The sequence below is a fragment of the Calliopsis andreniformis genome, chromosome 12 (assembly GCF_051401765.1).
Source record: "Calliopsis andreniformis isolate RMS-2024a chromosome 12, iyCalAndr_principal, whole genome shotgun sequence".
Lineage (NCBI taxonomy): Eukaryota > Metazoa > Arthropoda > Insecta > Hymenoptera > Andrenidae > Calliopsis > Calliopsis andreniformis.
The window spans coordinates 10,705,948-10,727,980 of NC_135073.1; the positions used below are offsets into that span (position 1 = coordinate 10,705,948).

General features: G+C 29.6%; 4 protein-coding genes across 11 annotated transcripts; 3 read left to right on the forward strand and 1 right to left on the reverse strand.

Annotated features, from left to right (window-relative positions):
• Positions 1 to 44: 44 nt before the first annotated feature.
• Positions 45 to 7,523, forward strand: LOC143185548 (uncharacterized). 7 transcript variants are annotated; one of them, XM_076388646.1, is made up of 12 exons: positions 45 to 657; positions 992 to 1,136; positions 1,360 to 1,482; positions 1,654 to 1,853; positions 2,119 to 2,328; positions 3,678 to 3,846; positions 3,920 to 3,986; positions 4,057 to 4,216; positions 4,286 to 4,423; positions 4,498 to 4,638; positions 4,748 to 4,962; positions 5,308 to 7,523. In XM_076388646.1, exons 1-12 carry the CDS (start codon positions 584 to 586, stop codon positions 5,316 to 5,318), a joined length of 1,653 nt encoding a protein of 550 aa, XP_076244761.1. In that variant the 5' UTR covers positions 45 to 583; the 3' UTR covers positions 5,319 to 7,523. The 7 variants fall into 7 exon arrangements, with proteins under 7 accessions (XP_076244761.1, XP_076244763.1, XP_076244766.1 ...); XM_076388648.1 differs by having other exon boundaries at positions 4,525 to 4,638; XM_076388651.1 differs by lacking the exon at positions 2,119 to 2,328.
• Positions 7,524 to 7,616: 93 nt separating this feature from the next.
• Positions 7,617 to 8,717, reverse strand: Trmt112 (tRNA methyltransferase subunit 11-2). Its single transcript, XM_076388653.1, has 3 exons — positions 8,496 to 8,717; positions 8,171 to 8,272; positions 7,617 to 8,082 (listed from the first exon to the last, which is right to left on the reverse strand). Exons 1-3 carry the CDS (start codon positions 8,571 to 8,573, stop codon positions 7,888 to 7,890), a joined length of 375 nt encoding a protein of 124 aa, XP_076244768.1. The 5' UTR covers positions 8,574 to 8,717; the 3' UTR covers positions 7,617 to 7,887.
• Positions 8,718 to 9,229: 512 nt separating this feature from the next.
• On the forward strand, positions 9,230 to 18,194 carry Edem2 (ER degradation enhancer, mannosidase alpha-like 2). Of its 2 annotated transcripts, XM_076388918.1 has the most exons (17): positions 9,230 to 10,283; positions 10,362 to 10,407; positions 10,801 to 10,901; positions 11,134 to 11,173; positions 11,241 to 11,353; positions 11,438 to 11,591; positions 11,679 to 11,807; positions 11,892 to 12,063; positions 12,142 to 12,299; positions 12,384 to 12,488; positions 12,563 to 12,907; positions 13,004 to 13,168; positions 13,254 to 13,352; positions 13,435 to 13,752; positions 13,840 to 14,053; positions 14,138 to 14,250; positions 14,805 to 18,194. In XM_076388918.1, the coding sequence occupies exons 1-17, from the start codon at positions 10,162 to 10,164 to the stop codon at positions 16,503 to 16,505; spliced, it is 4,095 nt and encodes a 1,364-aa protein (XP_076245033.1). In that variant the 5' UTR covers positions 9,230 to 10,161; the 3' UTR covers positions 16,506 to 18,194. The 2 variants fall into 2 exon arrangements, with proteins under 2 accessions (XP_076245033.1, XP_076245034.1); XM_076388919.1 differs by lacking the exon at positions 13,254 to 13,352.
• A 492-nt stretch (positions 18,195 to 18,686) lies between these two features.
• Positions 18,687 to 21,787, forward strand: LOC143186003 (uncharacterized). The gene is made up of 5 exons (XM_076389356.1): positions 18,687 to 19,102; positions 19,306 to 19,493; positions 19,575 to 19,711; positions 19,808 to 20,039; positions 20,119 to 21,787. Exons 2-5 carry the CDS (start codon positions 19,306 to 19,308, stop codon positions 20,276 to 20,278), a joined length of 717 nt encoding a protein of 238 aa, XP_076245471.1. The 5' UTR covers positions 18,687 to 19,102; the 3' UTR covers positions 20,279 to 21,787.
• Positions 21,788 to 22,033: the final 246 nt, after the last annotated feature.

Sequence of the window (22,033 nt, forward strand, 5' to 3'; positions counted from 1 at the left end):
TCCCATTATCTTTCACAAAAAAATATTAGCATAGAATACATTTAAAAGCTGTTATAATTTTAAATATTTGTTGATATTTCAAAATTAATACAAATCTAATTGTAAATCTAGAAAAAAGAACAACAGATGAACAAATTATATTGCAAAATTTATGTAGATATAGAATAAAGATACTTGAAATTAATACTGTTTTAAATTATTTCTTTAAATACATACAGTAGTAAACCAAAAAAGAAAACTTGTTTTCATATAAATGAAGTATTACTGATAACAGATAATACTTAAAATTAATTAGATTGTACGAAGTTGATTACCTTTTTACATGCGTTAAAATCTTATAAATAGATCGCTAATAATTCTCTATTACTGATCAATAGTAGCATGAAAAATAGTCTGCACAGATCACGAATAATTAATACGTGATGTCCCTACACGCATTAAATAATCAACGATTTCACCAAAGCGGATAAATCCACTGAACACGTAACTTCGCGTAATTGAATTTCGTTGTGGCCAGTAAATACGCAACATTAGCTCCCAGAACCCCAGAAGAGTTTACCTCGAGTTATCAAAATACGCAAAGATGGCTGAAGACAGTGACAGGAGACAATTACCGCCCGGCTGGGAACGCAGATACGATATTCGAAGTGGACGTCCGTATGTAAATTTTTTGTAAAAACGTCACCTATAATGCCAACTGAAATTATCATAAAAGAATATCAGCGATCGAAACATTTCTATGTCGTAAATGAGTTTACGCAACGTCGACCTGCCTTTGTCCGTCGTTTAGTCTTATTAATGCGTAATAATGAATAAAAATAACATAAACGAAGAAAATCATTCGTTGTTAAATTATTTTTCTCCTGTATTTATCAGCGTACAATATATGTTAATTGTCCTCAATGTTTATGATCGCACGTTGTATGATGCGAGTAAATTGAGACCTGCATCTCTCTGTTCTGAAAAATCAATTGGATTAAATATTTTTCAGATATTTTATAAATCATTTTAATCGAACGACAACATGGGAAGACCCACGAGTAAGATATTGGCAGTATTCTCAGTATGTTCAGTCACAAATTTCAATGGCACTGAGTTCTGCTACAACCGTAACTTCCCAAGATATACCGATGCAGGTCAGTAGATAATTTCTTTTGCATTATGCATTGAATTTATTCATTTTTTTACTATGCAATGAATATACAATCACTTGTATTTATAAAAGCTATATTCTTGCTGTGAAATTGCACATGTACATTTATACCAAACTGTCTATAAATGCACTTCCAATATATGTACTTTTATCATATTATTCATGCTGCGTGTGGACAAAATGTAAAATATATAACACAATAATAGACTGGAGGAAGCAGAGGTGGTGGACATTTAGGTTATGCAGGAGCTCACAGAGCTCCGCAAATTTATCCAACACCATCTCCTTATCATAATCCACCATTTGCATTTTTACCACCTAGTTTACAGGTAGGTAGTGTTTTAATTGTGTGCACTGTAAATGTTGTACGATTTGATATATATGCTTGCTCTAATTCATTCTTTGGTAAATTCTATATGTGTCATAGGTTTGTGTTAATATATTTTAGATAGATACCTAGTAAATATGAAATAGAAAACTAAAAACTGTAATTTTTGTAGGAGCTGAAAACTCCATTATCATTGAAGTCAGTTAGTGGAATGACAAACAGATTTGGGGACATGACGTTAGGATCACCAACACCAATGATGAATATGGAAACAAGTTTAACACAAAACTCAGATGCAGAACTACAAGTTGCCAAAATCAATGCTATGTTTCCAACAGTCTCTGATACCCACATTCGACTTCTTTTGAAAAAGTAAGTTTATAAATACAAAATTCAGAATTTAAAACTTGATCTATTGTTCATATGCTATTAACAAACTATTTTATTAATCTTTTTCTTAAATTTTGTCTGTGTAATTTTCATACCTATACGTTCAAATCATATTAAAAATAACACAAAGCTCTGCTTTCTTATATAATCATTTGTATTTATGCTGATTACATATTATTTATTTTCCAATAAGTTGTAATAGCACTGTATGAGACATAGTGCTAAGGTGGTAGCTGATGTCTTTCAGATACCATAACAGAGCAGCTTTGGTTGTCAGCGCTCTTCAAGTGGAAAAGAATCCTCTTTGTGCTCCAGGACCGTGCACACCTGTGGGAGTGCATTCAAACTATGCAATATCAAGATGGCGATTAGCACCTCATGCTATACATACAGCTGTAACATTGAGTGCACCTCGAGGGGTTCGGCCAGCCCCTAACTCCCCAAAAATGAAACTTAGGTTCTTCCCTTACTTACAATTTCGGTTTCACCCAATATGGATGCTAGATGTTGATATTGTATTCTGTGATAGTCACAAAGAAATGTATCAGATAGCAAGTAAAGCACGATATTCACTTCTTCAGTTTGAGTATCTGATATATTTCGTGTATATGACCCTTCAGTACTGTGTAGCTGTAGCATGTATTAGTACAAATTGCAAATTGTATAATTCAAAGTTTTTAATTGACCTATGCTCAAATGATTCATATCTGAATATCATAGATTTTGTATTGTTTATTACAATGCATACAGATTCTTGAAATTAGATTTTATAAAGTATAGTATCCCAAAGTTAGTATAATAGGAAAATGCAACATTTTTTGGTGCAATTCATTAAGTATAAGTTTGTAAGAATTTGAGTCTTGCATACTAAACAAAATTCGTATTTAGTAGACACAAGGAACCTACAAAAAACCCCATAAACTTTTTTTCTGTTTCTTCATTTTTTTAAATCAAATTTTCATTTATATTTACAATTTTTATTTAATGTTTTTTTTCATACACAATGTTTGTCATTTAGAACTCATTTTTCGTTTCAGTTTCTTCCTGGTTTACAGTACAACACATGTTGGATAGTGTAAGATTTACACAAATCATAGATAGGTTGGTTTCTGTTTTACATCATCAATGTATTTTCTGTTCGGTGCTAATGTCAACATTGAAGCAGCATAATTACATTTTTTATGCACTAGCATAATTATGTTCTTTTTACTACTGTGTTCTATGTTTACTATTATAAAGAATTTATCAATAATAAATGAGTTTCTTAGAAATTCATACACATACTGTATTAATATGAACATTATGAATTTATAACAATATCCAAGTGTTAACGTGTTAAAATCTTCAAGAAGTAAAAATGCATTATGCATGCAGTAGAAAACTCATTTATTTAAATAAAATGTGGTCCTAGCATGATAGTATGTGCATGTGTATTAAAATAAAATTCTTGTGTTTGTCATATATAATGGAAGTTTTATATTAATACTCTAATAATTTCAACATACATGAACTGCATAGAGTGAATACAAAATGATTTTATATGGTTTAAATTACCGAACTACAAATCACATGTGCATACGCTATAAACTATTATTTTTAGTATTTTGTGTATATTTTAGTTTCTGATCGTTAAAATTAGCAAATTAATACATAACTTGTTTTCAATAATTGTTGGTACTATGTGTGTTCTAATTTATGAATATATTCTCAGTTGCATACTATTTAATCCTGTAGATTGTGAGCATATATGTATTCAGTATAACACTAATTGGAATAACTCCTAACATATTAAAAATGTATGTTCAGGTATCTGAAAAATGTATTTCCAAAAGTTGAAGAAACTATGTTACTTGATATATTGGAACAAAGTGATAATAATGTTCAGAAAGCTTCTGAAAAACTGATTGATCTAGGTTACGAGAAACGAAATCCTACAGCTCCTAGATCATTAGCAAAACGAAAAGAAGAAGAACAAGTAATATATCATTGTTACGTAATTTATTATTGTTTATTATTCTTACTAATTACAATTTTAAACATTTTAATAGGTAAAGAATGTACAAGCTGCACCAACTCCTCCACCACGAATGAAAAGTTTAGAGGAGAAAAATAAAAGTGTGTACATGTTGCAAAATTTTCCAATATAAATATTAATATCTTACTAATCTCCAAATTCTAATTTCAGTGAAAGCACGTTTAATGGAGAAATATAAGTCAGTACCAGAGAGAGTGATAATGCTTGCCATGGATAGTGTCGATTATGATGAGGAAAGAGCAATACATATACTGGATATCATGGTTACAGAAGAAGCTACAAAACCTTTGTGTACATCAAGTAGTCAGAGGTAATTTAAATTGCACAAAAGAAATGGATTTCTATGTATGCATATTAAAAACTTCAATAACATTTGTAGCAGTAGAAGTGATGAAAGAAAAGATAGTCCACCGATAACTGAAGCTGTAAAATTAACTGCATCACCAATTAAAAAAGTAACTAAAGATGCAGAATCAGAGAAATCTAAGCGATCTAAGAATAAAATAGAAACGCCAAAGTAAGTCATGTTATTATTTTATGCTTAAATTTTTACAATAATACTATAATTTTTATTCAAACCAATCAAATTAGAAAAAAAATGTGGGATGATATTTGTAGAGTTTCTCGAGGAACCAGTACTACAGAAGATAACGAATACAAATCTCCGTATTTAACAAAACCTGTTGGACCAAATCCTGATTTACCAAAAGGAGCTGACAATGATTTACTCTTGTGAGTTTATAGGTTTTTTTAATTAATTTGTTAAAATGCTTTTTTTTTTAATACGAAATGACCTATTTTTTGGATCAAAAACATTAAATTATCATTTGGAATTTTTCAGACCTGACTATGCACCATGGTCAGGCCCAGATCCAAATTTATTAACAAAAGAAACATTCGGCAAAACTCTGGCACATGGTCACAACCCAAGCTTACTTTCTGGAAGTCGTTACATTGCCAAAGGTCCTAATCCAGAATTGAGAAAAGGTCCACTGAGAGGAATAACTCAAGGTTCCATTTACTCTCAAAGGAACATGGCCAACATAGAAAGTCGTGGTAAATGAAACATATGTAATTGTTTCTTTTTTAATTCTTATGTTCGTTAAACCGTAGAAATTGTTATTGTTTTATTTGAGGTATTTCATATTTTTGTTATATGTTCTTTTACGAAATATTTTGATATAATTTATGCAGCTGTGTAAATAATTAATTTAATGTTGCTTTAAGTATCAGTTTTATATTAAGAAGTTTATTGTACGGAGAATATTACTTTAGGTAATTAACTATTGTTAGATTCTATAGTTTACTCGTTATTTATGCATTTAGAATGTAACTGTACCAATGTTTGTTATGTTCATTTTGTTACAAGTTAATCAACATTTATTTTTTATGTTATAAAAGATTCGTTTTAATGTGTTAAGAGCAAGCAGTTATATTTCATAAAATAATCTTTACAAAGTGGCAAACAAGTTATGGTAGAAAAAAGGATGTGCAAAGAAGTGTTCAAATCTACTTACATATGTGAACTTCGAATAATTTTACCAATATATCATTGTTGTACTCTACTATATGTTATCAATTTGAAAGTATCGTAATGCTTCCACGTGTAACATATCCTATCATTTTTAATGTGTAAGTAAACGTGTCAAAATTTCGAAATATTTACAAAGTAACTTGAAAATCACTTTGTGATTATTCATTAAATTGTCTATTGATTCTATTTGGATCATCTACAAACTTCTTTGCAAATATCAATAAAATTTTTAATAATTTTAATTCAAATGGATACATACTATTAGTTATAATAGGGGTACATAGTAGCCAATTTTATCGCGGAGTATTCTACATTCTACAGTATTAACATTAATTTTAGTATCTGTGAAATAATGCATTTTTTTCTTAAATTAGATTTAGACTTACATAGTTGTCTTAAGGAAATGAAGTGTTGAACTATATTACATACATGTAGTAATTATAAATTTGAAGTGTTTTATACTGATATTATTCTTATACAAGCACTTTTATTTTCATGTTGCATATTTTATTGGTCGTATGTTACTACTTTTTCTTCAATATTTTTTTATGTAACTTCTAATCTGATTTTTTTAAAAATGATTGTTACGTAAAAAGGATAATTTTTAATCGTTTATATATATTTCAACACTAATCGGATTCTTAAGATAAATGTACTTAGATTTCCTTTATTCATTATAAAATTTACTAATCAAAACTAAATCTAGAACCAACATACTCAGTATTATGGAATATTTAAGATTAAATGTAGGTATACAAAAAAGTTTAATTGTGTGACAAACATTTTAAATCATTAATTTTTATAAATTCTATGACCTCTTAAATGTGCTAAACATGAACGATACAAATATAAATTTGCATATCCATGATGCAAACTCCCAGTCGATTAATGAATACAATGTAGGCCATAACCAAAATAGGGTTTTTAATGATAAACTTAATTAAAAAAAAAAAACTTTATATGTGCTATAGCTAAATCAATGTACAGAAGTATTTTCATAGCTCATAATTCAGAATAATCCTGCCTTTGAGAAAACCTAATATGTGAATAAAAATTAATAACAGAGGGGCTGTGGCTGAAATATTAGTTGAGAGCTATTTTTATAGCTTTTTGACTCTTAAAGAAACTAGGAGGGATAAATAATCTATTTTGACTATATTTTGAGTATTGCCACATATTACATGCAGAAGATTAACATTAAAAGGAGTGAATGAATACTTCGATTAGATTATTATACTAATATTCCAATGCAAAGCATTCTGTCACATACAATCTTTTAGGTAGTATATTCTATAAATGAAGTATACAATATTTTGGAGTTTATGTATGGGATGTATTGCTGTGGATTGATTATTAGTCAGTATGTAAATGGCCAAATTCGTTTGTATCGAAACTCTTCCATCCAAAAAAGCATCTTTCTTTAAACACTATTTTACAAGAACATTATACAAAACAAATGTTTTTTTTTTTTAAACGTCGTGTAGAAATGAATTAAATGTTATAAAATATGTGCAATAAATGTTAGTTACATTGTGCTGACAGTAAAAAAATAAATGTATTTTACCAATATGAAATTTGTTGATCTACTGTGGATTTTTTGTTATGTTGGGGAAGTAAAACATCTATTGTATACTCAAACAACTAATGCTGCATACTAATGGTGTTACCCTATTTCGTAATTAAGATTTAAAGTTCCAAGCAATTTCTCTCATATACACATTATTTTATTTGCAGAAAAAAAAACTATTTTTAACAACAGATTTTATGAAATATGTATATGTGAAAAGGAATCTATATATATTTAGATATTTTGGAAATTATTTCTTGCTTAATATAGTGATTACAATCTCGTCGAAAATCGCAATTGCCCCAATTTTAGGGTAAATTTTTAGATCAAAGAGTTTGTATCCTAGATACTATGAACTAAGCAATTAATATATTTGGAAACGAACGAAGACAATTCATAATTTTAACAATGTAAACATAATGTAAATGCAGATGGTGTATACTGAGTATCACAGTAATGCAAAATTGTATTTCATTGTATTTACACATATCTGTACAATAAAGATATTCATAACCATTTCTGTTGTGCAATAATTTATTAATTGAATCCTATGAGTGTATTATATGATAGTTCACATATATATGTAATATATATTGTTTTATTTTGTATAATCCTATAGGTACTTAATATCAATGCATATTTTACAATTGCTAAACAGTCTATAATGTTGAGAAATGCAATTTGTATTATTTAATATACTTATTTATTTTACTGTGTTTATTATATATAGTTAATGTTAATGATATTTGTTTCTTGTACTACTACAGATTAAACAATAACAGAAGTACAAAATTATATTTATACCTACTAAAACAAAAGAACTTTTATATACATTTAAATATATGCTAGTTATAAGAAGTAAAAATATAAGTCAACATTTTTAAACTTCATCTTCATTTAAGAGCATATTTGGTATACCATCATTGATGGGAAACTTTCTACCAGATTCAGGGCACAGCAGATCACCGTTAATAATTTCCACTTCGAGTAACACATGGTGGACTTTCTTTAAAAATTCCTCATTTGTTTCAAAATCTTGAATTAAGGTCTGTGGCAATTCTCCGACATGTCCTATCTGTTTTAACATCATATTACATGTATCATTTTCTTAGATATATTAATTTCATTGACATTTAACATCAAAGACCTAATATGTAGCTTACACTTTCTGCTGCTTTCCAAAGTGTGGCCCAATCGAGTTTTGGAATTATTCTCGCAATAAATTCCGAGTTAAAATCAACTTCTGATACTTTAATATCTTTTGCCTAAAAGTTCATAAAAACGTTTTTCAATCATAAACTTAATAAAATTCATACTTTTTATGTAATGGAAATACAAATCATAATTTCTTACACTCGATAATAAATTGTTCAAAGTATACATTCACAGTTCATTAACTAAAATACGTTTCTTATAATGAATCTCAAAAGTACTACGCTCTCCTTTTCATAGAAGATAACCTCAAAATTGCATAAAAATAGAACTTACAACTATTCCTAAAGGATATCCAACAGTTACGCCTTTCATACATTTCGAAGTTAACATGTTATGCGTTAGAAGCTTCATTCTTCACTTTATTGAAAGAATATTCCTTTGATCGCAAAGAATCACAAAAAAGATTACAATTCTCACGTCAACGTTTTGCGTTATGAATACAAGTTCATCGCACGCCACTCTCACGCCGGCTGCTACAGCGTGTGCGCATTTCAAACTCCCACCAAAATTCCTGTTCAGAAATAATGTTTACAGTATACGTTACCAGTGACGCTGGTATCGTAATTTTGAAAGCCTAATGCTCACTTCTACATGTAGTTTATGCTCGAAGATATTGTTTTTTTGATTTTCCAAAATACTTAAAAGGTTCTAATTCAGTCAATAAAAATTTGAATCTACTTGCAAATTACTTGATCCTATTCCTATAAATGTTCATAGGAAACTAAATAAATATGAGATTGATTAATGAATTCAAATGTATTGCAGATTGCTTACTCTCATTTTAGTTCGTACGCATGTCGTCTGCAGAGCCACAAAGCGTTCCACTAAAAATAAGAGAGCACCTATCTATAAAGTACTATAATTTGTCTATGAATGAATGCAATTGAACAACGTTGAACAATGTTGAACATAGCAGAACATATTTATGTTTGTTACGGAGGAAACAATTTAACTTTTAATGTTTTAGATGCTTAAGTTACAATAGATAACTAATAACATTGATAAAATAAAAATTATTTGATTAATATTCTATACCAAGAAAACATGTTATGATAGGATTTAAAAACAAGGCTAACTTTGATAAATTGTTTGACCAAGTCACGTGATCGCTCCTATTCAATTGTGTTCTCGGTTAGGAGGTTAGTTTTTCGAGAGAAACATTTGTCGTCTTAATTACGATTAGTCTGGTGCATTTTGTTGAATCTCCTCGAAGTGCCAATTTTAGGATAAGCAACATCGTGTCGACTTTCGTTGTGTTTCATTTAAAGTAAAAACACCGTAAGTGTTACGAAACATATGGCGTTACTGTACATGTATATATCACAGTTCGAGGTGGAGAATAGTTTGTGAATAGCAAACTGACAGCAGCCACATCATCTGGCCTTGATGAAAATACGCAATCAGCTGTTACAACTTGTCTATCTCTTGTTGTGTCGTATTTGAACGTGCACATCCCATCTACCGTTTGCCAGTCATATTTTGACACATCATCAACTCGTTTGAAAAATATGCAAGAACTTTTATAACCTAACAGGGCGAATCTTTGTCCACCTCAGATTCATTTTTTAAGCTTTTATTGCGTTCCTACGTATGCTTAAAACTGTTTTTAAGAAATATTCATGATTAAATAACAAACTTTTCATCTACTGAGGATACCTTGTACAGAATTTCCAAGTTCATGGTGCTTGTGTGATTGTACCCAAATGTACCCTTAAAATATGCTGCAGAAAACAAAAAGATAAAGAATAAAAAGAAGAACTTGGTCACAAGTTGGTGCATTAAGCAGCAAATCTATAATGGAAAATACTACTTGGCTGTTTTATGATAATGATTTTCTGATAAAGTAAATCAGAGAGATCCATGAAGAACAATGTGTGCTGTTACAACAAGTGCAAGTTCTTGACATCAAAAGAAGTATATTTTCTGATATAAACAAAAAATGGCTTACGATTCTCTTATGTGGGGGTTACTTATGTTTGGATGCAGCATACAAGCTTTGTTGGCTGCATCCAAAGATGACCCATTGGAATATATGAGCAAAGAAGAACGGGAGACATTAAAGTTTGTATTGTTGTACAAGTTAGATTAAGCAGTGATTTATTGTTTTTATATATTTATTGTGTGTTGTTTTTCTTATAGGGAAGAAGCCAGAGATATGTTTTATCATGCATATAATGCTTATATGGTAATATTTTTATAACTTTTTTTAAAGTAAATTATATAAAAATTATGCAAATATTATTTAAGAAAAAGAATTAAATTTTAAATTATAAATAACTGTTTCAATATAAATATTAAACAAATGTAGTTGTAAGTTCAAAATTTAACACTTTGCCTGTTGCTTTTATGTATGCATAAGTTTGTTATTACTATTTTATTACACATAAATTTAAAATAAAATTTTATATCATTTTTATTATTTATAAAAATGTGCATTTGAAAGATTTCAATTCTATTTATGACAAGTAATTCAAAATTGGAAGAAATTGCCAGCAAACATATGTTTGGCATAAAATATGCAGCTTATAAAGTGTTAACTGTAGTTGATGAATGAAAAGTAACAAAATGTATTTTTAAGGATAATGCATATCCTGCTGATGAGTTAATGCCATTAAGTTGCAAAGGACGATACAGAGGATCAGAACCAAATAGAGGTGACATAGATTCCACATTGGGAAAGTAAGGACAAGAATTTATTAAATATTTAAAGTAAAATATAAATATTATCTTGATAAATGGGTTATTTTTGTAAATTTTATTTCAAATGAAGATAATCAATGATATTTTGTTTATGAGAAATTTCATGGTGTTATACATTCATAATATTAAATTAAATTGTCAAATTTAACCCTTGTAAGTAGATCACATTCACAAATATAATCATATTTACATATATTTTATACATTTTTAGTTTCTCACTTACATTGGTTGATACTTTAGATACTCTTGTGGTAAGTGTATTAAAATTTCATACTCGTTTAATAAATTTCTATATAATTTTAATGCTCAATATTGTAGGTATTGGGTGATCTAGAGGAATTTGAAAATGCAGTTAAACTTGTTACCAGAGATGTTAGCTTTGATACGGATGTTATTGTTTCTTTATTTGAAACTAATATTAGGATGCTTGGGTAAGCTACATTGCATACTATATAAGACTTTATTCTATTTTTTATCTTTAAGCAATCAGAGTTAATAAATTATTCTTTAAATAGTGGTCTTTTGAGTGGTCATATATTAGCGGAATATTTGCAACAAAGAGCTGATATAATGCCGTGGTATAGAGGGGAATTACTAAATTTAGCCAAAGATTTAGGATACAGATTTTTGCCTGCATTTAATACCACTACTGGAATACCATATGGCAGAGTAATAAAATTTTGATTTTTCATATTGTAGTAAATACAGTGTAGAAAAGTTACTGATTTTAAAACATTCTGATCAATACATCTTCAGATAAACTTAAAACATGGTATGAAAGGTGTACCTCTGGAAGTATCAAGAGAAACGTGTACTGCCTGTGCAGGTAGTATGATCTTAGAAATGGCAGCGTTATCAAGACTAACAGGAGAATCAATCTTTGAGGTTTGGGGATTATTTTATACAATTTTTCATAGAATAAACTCTAAAAAATTGTAGTAATAAATTCTATGATATTACATAAAATAGGAAAAAGCGCAAAAAGCAATGGATGTTTTATGGAGAATGCGTCATCGGGGTACTGATTTAATGGGCTCCGTTTTAAATGTACATTCTGGTGATTGGGTAAGAAGAGATTCTGGAGTAGGAGCTGGTATAGACTCCTATTATGAATATTGTCTTAAGGCATATATTTTATTAGGTAATTATCAGATCTATACTTCAGTAATTTTACATTAAAGTACACAAGGAAGTTGATGAATTTTTTTATTTCATGCAGGTGATGAAAAATATCTTGGAAGATTTAATAAACATTATCAAGCTGTAATGAAATACGTAAGTCAAGGTCCGATGTTGTTAGACGTGCATATGCACAGACCAAATACAAATTCCAAAAATTTCATGGATGCTTTGCTGGCCTTCTGGCCTGGACTGCAAGTAAATTTCAGCTGGTCTTTATATATCTAACCATTTTGTCTTGTTGGCACTTTTATATTTGTTGAATTGTATTTTATTTTTTAGGTACTAAAAGGCGATATTAAACCTGCCGTTGAAACACATGAAATGCTGTATCAAGTCATGCAAAGACACAATTTCATACCAGAAGCATTTACTACAGATTTCCAGGTATATATTTTTTGTTGTAACATATCTAAATGAAATATTTATTTCTATTAAAACATTTTAATTTATTTAATTAGGTACATTGGGGACATCATCCATTAAGGCCAGAATTTCTAGAGTCTACATATTTTCTATATCGTGCTACCGGTGATCATTATTATTTAGGAGTCGGACGTAAGGTACTCAAAAGTTTGCAAACTTATGCCAGAGTACCATGTGGTTATGCTGCTGTGTCGGATGTTAGAACGAATAAGCATGACGATACAATGGACAGCTTTGTGCTATCAGAAACTTTCAAATATTTATTTCTGCTATTCGCCGAGCCAGGAGAATTAGTTTTAGATTTGGATGAATTTATTTTCACAACTGAAGGCCATCTCTTACCACTAACGCTTGCTTCTATAAGAACTAATGTTTCTTCCGTAAGTACGCAGAAAATGTTATTGCGATTATCAGTTGAGCTATGCGTCTCAAAAATAACATTATAATTTTATAATTTCGTATTTTACGAACTACAGCAAGATTTTGAGCGTGACATCGTACACGTGGATGAAATGGATCGCACTTGTCCAAATAGTTTACATTTGTTTCCTGCATCAGTAAGGCAACCTTTAAGAAATATGGTCGAAGATGTATGCCCAAGACGGGCAATTAAAAGGAGATTAAGTGCTGCACAATTTCAGGTGAGCAAATATTAAACTACATTTCGATAAGTTATGTGAAGTATCTTATTTAAAGAAACGCAAAGAAGTATTTTTTATATTATAGGCAAATAATTTGGAACACTTAAAGTTATTAAGTGATATGGGAATAACAACTTTAACTTTGGCAGATGGGCGTGTTCAACTCTTACATACATTCTCTAATGTAAATTGTTGTTTCATTTATTATATGTTTAATATATTTGAATGTTTTATTTGTGAAGTCAGAGATTGGATTGATGTTACAGGCAAAAACGCCACAAGATTCGGAAGAAGGTTTATTATTTATGCAAGAAATGGTGGAAATAAGTAAAATGCAATCACAACAAGCTGAAACTAAACTCCAAGCAGTTACATTTATAAAACCGGCTACAAATCCGCCTCAAAAAGTTACACTATTAGCTGGACCTGCACATTTTGGTTTGGAATTACAAGGATTAAATAAAGTCACCGGGAAAGTAGTTTTTACGTATCCAGCTGCAGCGTGCACAGACCTTCTCAATGTGGATGCAGTCGCAGGTTGCATAGCGATAATGGAACGCGGTAATTGTATGTTTATAGAAAAGGTAAGCATGTTTCTATCACAATTCTAAGTTACGATATGTAACGTTGTTTTAACTCGATTTTTATACAATTATTTATTGAAATCATAGGCGAGGCGAATTCAGCAAGCTGGTGCCATTGCTGGAATAGTATTGGATAATGTTGAAGGTTCCAGTGCTGCAATTTCGCCCATGTTTGCAATGTCAGGTGATGGGAAAGAAGTGGACGACGTAACTATTCCAGTAGTATTTTTGTTCAGTGTCGAGGCTTCTGAATTAATGAAAGCTATTGTCGTTGAAGGCGGTGATCTCACAGTTACAATTGGTAAAGTGTTTCTTATTTTAGTACATCTGCACAAAGATCATAAGGATCTTCATTTATATTTGACTTTTCGTGTTTTAATTACAGGGAATTATTTTTCGATGGATGAAGTTCAATTAAAAGCTCCTACTGATTTGTCGATGTTTGAACGACTGAAGGGATCGTTAAAATCTTTCCTTCCACGACGAATGACACCACAGGTCTGTATCCCTTGGTGTTTGGCAATCATTTTTGTTGAATATATTCTTCTTTGGATATTGATTCGTATAAAACGGTACTGACTTATCGGTTATATTTTCGTAATGACTATTTCATTGTGAAATGAATCCTATATATTTCTTATGAGTATATTATATCATTCACGAATATACATAGGTGCAAGATTATCATTTTTAAGATAGTCGTGGGAAATTGCACATTAATACTTGAGAATACATTTTCTTATTTAAATATTTATAATTTATATTAAACTCATATACATACTGTTTATTTAATTTTAAGGTTGTATAATGTAAATTGTTATTTGAGTTTTTATATTTTTTAAAGAAATTAAATTGTTGATTTTCGTATTTACTACATTTACTATATATTTATTGCATTCTTATTTCCTTTTGTATATCGTTAACCAGTGTCTTATAAATGAATTTCAGGTTGTTAATTGAGACATAATTTTTTATACTCATGCGTTTATGTAATGTATTTTGTATAAGTGTAAAGTGAAACTAAAAATCGATAGATATTTTTTGTATGACAGACACCTCCAAGCAGTGGGACAAATTTGGACGTGGTTCCTGAGATCAAACATGAAGAAGATGAGAAGGAAGTAGTCGTTCTTTATAATCTTCATGCAGAAATTATCAAAGATCTACTTGGTGGGAAAGTGAGAATCACGTCATCATACGTACCTACTCGAGTTACGAAGAAAACTGGAGACAATTCATTAGTAGAGAAACAGTGGCATCAATTGAAAGAAGTGTTTGTTAATCAAATATATTCGAATGCAAAACAAAATGCAGGTTTACAGATCAGATGTTTTATATTAGAAAGTTACTATAATTGGATAGAAAGGTCACGGGGCGCAAAAGATGATGTATTGAAAATACCTCTACGAGACAAAGTTCTATGGTTTTTAGCAGAATTAGCTGAAACTGCTCCAAATCCGTCCATTATAAAAATGGACCAATTAATGGACTTTACTAAACAGAAACTGATGAAACACTATTTACTTACAAAGGTAGATGTTATGGTCTTAAATACGAAGAAGGTCACAACAATGCTAAAGACAATGAAATCTGAAGGTTTAAATACTGAACAGCTGTTATTACATAATTACAAATTATTGAGACAATTGTTACCAAGTATTTTTGAATCAGAGGACGAAAGTGTTATTGAACACCTTGTACTGATGATTAATATTAATATAGCTGTCCAAAAGGAATATCATCAAATATTACTCGATGCAACACGGGAAAATTTTGTATTAGACAAAAAATCTTATTATGACATAGTGATTGACAACTGGCAAAGAGAGTTAAAAAGTTTCGAAAAATTGGACATATTAAGAAAAACCAAAGATCATGATTCTGCAATTGCAGAATTTTTCACTGACAGCAACGAAAGTAGTAAAACAAACATGAAATCTAAAGATACATTTAAAATAAGTAAGAAAAATGAAAATATTAAAGTTGGAAAATTTGAAGATTTTGAATATTTTATATTATCGGAAATAGAAAAAGCTGTAAAAAATACGCAACAAGAAACTATTCAAAAATATCAAGAACAAATTGATATTCCAAAAGATACAGCGAACAGTACAAGTAAAGATATTGTTAATTCAAACAAAATGGTTTTAAATGTTTCTTCTTTTGGTTTAGAACAAAGTCAAGTTATCAGTTTCAAAGATAGGATAAAATATCACATTGCAGACTTAACAAAAGATATAAATTCTCTGGGAGATTTTAGTGAAATTACAAACATAGATAATGTTCAGTCAAATAATATAGAAACAGTTACTAACAACAATAGTATTGAAGAGCAAGTCTACGAAGAATCTTCTTTAAAAAGTAATGACTTTCAATTAATAGACGCGGAAATAAGTTCGAGTGTAAAAACAAAAGAGACAGATGAACAAGAAACAATATTACAAAAAGCTGAAACAGAGACCCTTATTAAAGATAACAACCAGAAAGATAATTCTGAAACCGAGCATTCCGTTCACTTAAATATAGATAATAAAATTGTCTCCGCTAATCTACCTGAAAAATTTGAAAAGCAATTACAAACGTCTAAAGAAGAAATAAGTCAGCATTCTGATCATGTGAAGCAAAAAACGCAAACTTCCACTTCCACACAAGAAAGTAAACCACAAGATAGTCAAAAGTATGCAATCAAAATTGAAAGTAAGAAAGTCGATGTACAGGAACACGAAGGCAAACATATCGACGATGAATTATAAGAAAAGTTTTCAAATCTTAGGATGAATTATAAATATTAAGAAGAAAACAAATAGATTTCTAAATGTTACAAGAGCCTGGCAATCCTATCCACACTGCATTTGATATTTTTGCATTAAAACTCAAGTGTGTGTGTGCAGTGAGCTTTAATGTTTTTATATACATGAAATCTTTTAGGAAAAAATTAGTTATTTAATGAAAGAAAAGATATGAGCGACCAGACTATATATAGAATGATGTTCTAAGTCTGTTAAACTGGTGCTTATGAGAGAATCCAATTTCATTTGTTACTTGAAAAAAAAAATTAGTGAAGTTACAAAAAATGTATAATACATGTAGACAGCCTGTGTAAAACATTTATCCTAATAAGGTTGTGAAAGAATATCGTGTTAAGGCTCTACAGATGTAAATTTTATACATACCATTTAAACATAGTACATATATTTCTTGTGCACACTACAGTACAATGTTAACATATTATTTTTTCCTCAGGAAAAGGATTATGATTCCATTTGATTTTCAAATTTCTGTATTCTAAGTATGTGCCATGATAAATAATACATAATGTACTGTTTTCTATATTGCAATTTTATCAAGTACTGCAAACAAAAATATGAGTAATAATTATTAGAAAGTAGCTTCAAACTATAAACAAAAGTGTAATTTGTCTTTTTTTGTGTGAAGATGTAATAATAATGACAAACTTGTACTCTGTTCAAACATGGCAATGTTTTTGTTTGACATTTTTTCTAAGATACATGTCGAATTCTGTAAATAAGAGAAACACATACAATATTACAATGTAATGTTATAAAAATTTGTAAGATAAATTTAAAATTTGATATATTTTTTTTGTAAAAAATAATCTTTCCTTTGTAATAGAAACTTTTACTATCATTTCGAATTATAGTTCTTAATTTTAAATACACTAATATGTTTTTCATTTCTTGCTACTGTAACGATTATACACAATGTAAATGTTCTCTTCATTTGAATTTCTTCGTTGATATATGCCTTATATGTACATAAGATTGTACAAACAACACTGTATATACATGTCATATGGTATGTAACAAAGTTAATCGCGATGAAAATTATAATAGATTAAACAACATTCATCTTAGTTTCTTTACAACTACTCCACTTACACACATTCTTTTAATGCATATACTCAGAGTTTAGTTTTACTATGTGCCATATAAAATGCACAAGAAATACGTATGTCTTAAACCAAATCAATTTAGAATAATAATTATGCTTGTTGGGTTGATCGTGATCTAATATACATATGTGACAGTGATTGTAAATGTAAATATCGTATAAATAACTATGTAATAAGTATGTGTTCTATATAATTACTGTGTAAAGTTTGTATAATGAATGCCAAAATGTACATTATAAATTTTATTGTACATTAAACTATATATAGTTACTATTTTGCATAGATTGTGCATATACATACATACAACAAAACATACATAAATTCATGTATGCGTACACACAATATACACACACGCGCGCACACATATATACATGTACATGTATATATAAATTAATTTCATTGTTGCGTTTACTCTAAAAAAATACATGGGGGTAGACATACTATAATATCAGTAATATGTTAACAATTTTTGGTACAGAAATAGGACGTAATAATGAGAAATACGAATAAAATTTCTGTTACAAAGAAACTCGATTTGTTTTTTACAGGAAACAGACGGAAATCTTTTTCCTTTTGAAATAAATATTTTCCATGCATTCGTCGCGTTAATTATAGCAGTCTATAATTTTACTGCACTAAGTATATATTCGTAAATTTTAAGTTTAATTATAAATAGAATATTTATAAGTATATGTAAACGATTCAAGTTTATGTGGTAAAAATTGCATTTTTATAATTAGACAAGCATATTTTTATCAAAATAAATAGAGTTACGTGTTATAAAAATAATGCATTAAAGCCCAATGACCCAGTTTATTACAAAAATATATGTTATTTATTTTAGTATTAAAATAATAGTTATTAGGATTACGTCAGATTATGTAAGAGTTTCATCTATCAAAACGTTATGGAATGAGCAGAATAATAAGTCAATTTTCTAGAACTTCTTTAAAATGATTAACGGTTGTAACATCGTGGGTGTCTAATATGTTGAAAATGCGGGATTATTATATAACTGAAAAGGTATAAATATCTTCGCGAGCGTTATAAAGAAACATTTGATAACGTTGTCCGAATTCTTGGTTTTAAATGACTATTGATAAACATAGGATACAGAAAGTATTAACATTCAAGTCATGAATGGTAAAAGATGTTCTTAAAAATGTTAAGTCGAGACGACCCACGATAATAATGGAAAAAAAAAATGTTTCAACGGCTTTACTTTAAGCCGCTTTTCATTGGAGTCTGCGTCTTTGAAGTTACGACAACCTGTCGTCAGATGTTGGCTTTGCGTCAATGGTAAGGGAGCTATTTTAATTTCGAATTTCAGACGACCCTGATGTGCTCTATCAGGTATTCGACACGTATTGGTATTTCGTCCAACCAAACGAGCAGAAAAATAAAAAATTCGCTAGAAAATAGAAACGAATTTTGAAGGTGAGATATTTTTTATGTGCAAAGGTATTGTGTATCGTTACCATGTGTTACTAACCACACAAGTAATTCATTTATATAAATGTACGATTTGTTATTTTTACTTTTCTATTTTACGCAAGTTCGATAACACCTTGTTTTTGTTCATTAATTAACGATTACGATATGGTATCATGGAATTAACCAAAGACTGTAACTCATTTTAGATGGCAGAACCACCGAAATATTATGGAAAAAGAAGGAGTATTGTCCGTAGAATTGGTTCAATGTTGCCTTTGAAACCTCCTCCAAAAATATATGTCAGTGTCACACCTTTACATTCAATGACGAGTTCAATGATTAACGAAGAAACCAGTAGTGATCACACTGATACGAATGGATATGGACATGCAAGGTTTGTATATGATTTTATTAAGTTTTATTATATTTTTTTGATTTAATAACTTATTAACGCGTCTGTGTTTGTTTGTATTAGGCTTTCTAATATTAGGCCAGATTTGTTAGAACCTATTAGTTTTGGATCTGAAGTTCGACTGCTTGCACTGGAGCAAGAGCTTCAAGAGCTTAGGGAACAAGTCTCAGCTATAGTCAAAAGTAACAAACAGTCCAGATGTGTGTATATATAAACTGTTTATCTAATTAACTAGAAAATATGCAAAGTATATTTTCAATATTGTAAAAGTACCACCTTACTTTAAACATGTTTAGATACATCTACCGCATCTTTAGCAAATGGAACGAATGGTGAAAGTGCTATAGAAGCACAATCATCGCATCCACCACCACCGCCACCTCCATTACCACCACCTACAACTCCACATATAGCAAGAAGAGCAAGTTTGCAAGATCATAAAGTTGAAGAGCACAGAAGAATAATTTCTCAATCAGTAGGAGATGCGATTCAAGAGATTGACAAAATTCAACTAAAGCCAATTACTAAGTAATATTATAGTGATTATTATAGATGCATATTGTAGTTTGTTAAAAATTATAATTAAACACAACATGAATATTTTTAGATCACCTGGTGGACGGCCGCTTCGTGTGAAACGTGAAAATAGCCCATGCAATGATTTGCAAGAAATATTAAGAAGACGTTACATAGCAATGAATTCAACGAATAGCAGAAATTCTTCAGCTAATTTGACAATTGGTGACTCCTTCTCAAGTGATGCATAAGAACATTGCGAAGATAGTTTTTCAATGTGCATTGTGCGAAATAAACGTGCCATAAAACTTTCTAAACCATGCCAGCAATGACATAATGCAACCTACTGATAGGTTCGATGATAAGATGGAGATTAAGATAGAGTCACAGTCAGAATGCAATAAGAGTGATACAAAAAGAATGAAGAACAAATGTGGCAGAGATCTTTTAGATTGGGATTAATAATTTTGTATTACAAATTGATTCTCAATGTGTAATATGAACGACTTTTTTTCAGTGCGTATCATTCTGGTTCAAACGTACGTGTATAAACTAACCAAAGATATAACATATTGCATAATTGCACGGATAAAAATATTGAGTTGTAAACTAATATAGTTTAATAGTAATATTTAAGGAAATAATTTAACCCTTCGTCTGCAGTCTTATTTTTACTGACGCCATCTGTGAACAGGTTCCATGCATTTTTTTATATTTTTGTATTCTACAAAATCCAGAACAATTCTTAATTACTCTTCCATGTTTCTAGAGTATCATCCAATAGTTTTCATCGCGATATGTTACCTTAATTTTTTAAAAAAAGACAGGAAAAAATTCAACAAAAATTGTCTGGGTCGAAAACGACCAGGTTGCAGCCGAAGAGTTAAAATCGTTTAAGATGCACAACTTTTAAACCATTAATAGATTTTATGTTTTAAAGAAATTGTACAGCATGAATACGATTTGATATTTTAGTATAGTTTGCAACTCAGTATTAAAAGTAATTTTTACTTTTTAAGCAGAAGCCATACTTAAGCTCCAGTATAAAAGACAGGTTTAGGTTTTAACTTCGATAAGATGCGGCTGTTCGAGCGTTGTGCAGTTAAGGCCATGTTAGTTTATTATATACAGTCGAAATTGCGTAATCAGATTTTTAGTCGAGGCTATTGTGATAGTCACTAAATGACTTATTTATTTATTAGATCCTGCCATAGAGAACAGTACGTATGCTCTCTCTAGATAAGAACATTAGCACAGGCTTATCACACAATGAATAGTTAACACGATTGCTTGGGTCATTCGTTATATGAAACGCATTTTCATAACAATGAACGAGTGAACAACATTCAATAGAGTGTGCACATACAATGAGAAGACAACACGGATTATGTCATTTGACATTATGCTCTTAAAATATCACTGTGTGATAAATTTTAAGTTTATTTGACTTACAGTTGCTTTTATAAAGAATTTAAGAACTGTCTCAGTACAAGTCCATCATAGTAATTTGCAATCCAATCAATGTCAAAAGTACCTTTAAGTTCTTCATGTTCTTTATAACAGTAACTAATAAAGTTTATTTTTTTGACTATTTTCTGACACGAATGTATTTAAGGAATGTAACGTTCAGTTGAAAAGGATGTCACAGTAGATTTTGGAGACTGAGTCTAATCTTTAACGATATTACAACAAATGTACAGAATATCTGTTTTATACATGAAGCTTTTATCAATAATTAAAAATAAACGTTATTGTTAAACAACAAATTGTGTATTTGCTTCAAAACTTTGATCCCTATTGATGGTTAATCAGTAATATATCGGAAGATTAAATTATATTTTAAAATAATTAAAATATTTATTAGATGTTTCTTCGAAATTATATTTTTTGTTGTATAATCGGAGTAAATTTTTTAATAAACTTTGATGTCAATGAATTTTTTCTAAACTTGCAAATATAATGTTATTGCAAAATAATGAACGAGTTTTTTTCAATAAATTATCTTC

Coding starts and splice junctions, on each gene's coding strand:
- Edem2 (XM_076388918.1), top strand. CDS start 10,162: ATGGCTTACGATTCTCTTATGTGGGGGTTACTTATGTTTGGATGCAGC. Junction 13,753..13,839: donor ATTGTATGTTTATAGAAAAG/GTAAGCATGTTT, acceptor TTGAAATCATAG/GCGAGGCGAATTCAGCAAGC. Junction 14,054..14,137: donor TGATCTCACAGTTACAATTG/GTAAAGTGTTTC, acceptor TTTTAATTACAG/GGAATTATTTTTCGATGGAT.
- LOC143186003 (XM_076389356.1), top strand. CDS start 19,306: ATGGCAGAACCACCGAAATATTATGGAAAAAGAAGGAGTATTGTCCGT. Junction 19,712..19,807: donor AAGTAACAAACAGTCCAGAT/GTGTGTATATAT, acceptor AAACATGTTTAG/ATACATCTACCGCATCTTTA. Junction 20,040..20,118: donor CAACTAAAGCCAATTACTAA/GTAATATTATAG, acceptor GAATATTTTTAG/ATCACCTGGTGGACGGCCGC.
- LOC143185548 (XM_076388646.1), top strand. CDS start 584: ATGGCTGAAGACAGTGACAGGAGACAATTACCGCCCGGCTGGGAACGC. Junction 3,987..4,056: donor TTTAGAGGAGAAAAATAAAA/GTGTGTACATGT, acceptor TTCTAATTTCAG/TGAAAGCACGTTTAATGGAG. Junction 4,217..4,285: donor TGTACATCAAGTAGTCAGAG/GTAATTTAAATT, acceptor TAACATTTGTAG/CAGTAGAAGTGATGAAAGAA.
- Trmt112 (XM_076388653.1), bottom strand. CDS start 8,573: ATGAAGCTTCTAACGCATAACATGTTAACTTCGAAATGTATGAAAGGC. Junction 8,273..8,495: donor GATATCCTTTAGGAATAGTT/GTAAGTTCTATT, acceptor ATGAACTTTTAG/GCAAAAGATATTAAAGTATC. Junction 8,083..8,170: donor TTTGGAAAGCAGCAGAAAGT/GTAAGCTACATA, acceptor ATGTTAAAACAG/ATAGGACATGTCGGAGAATT.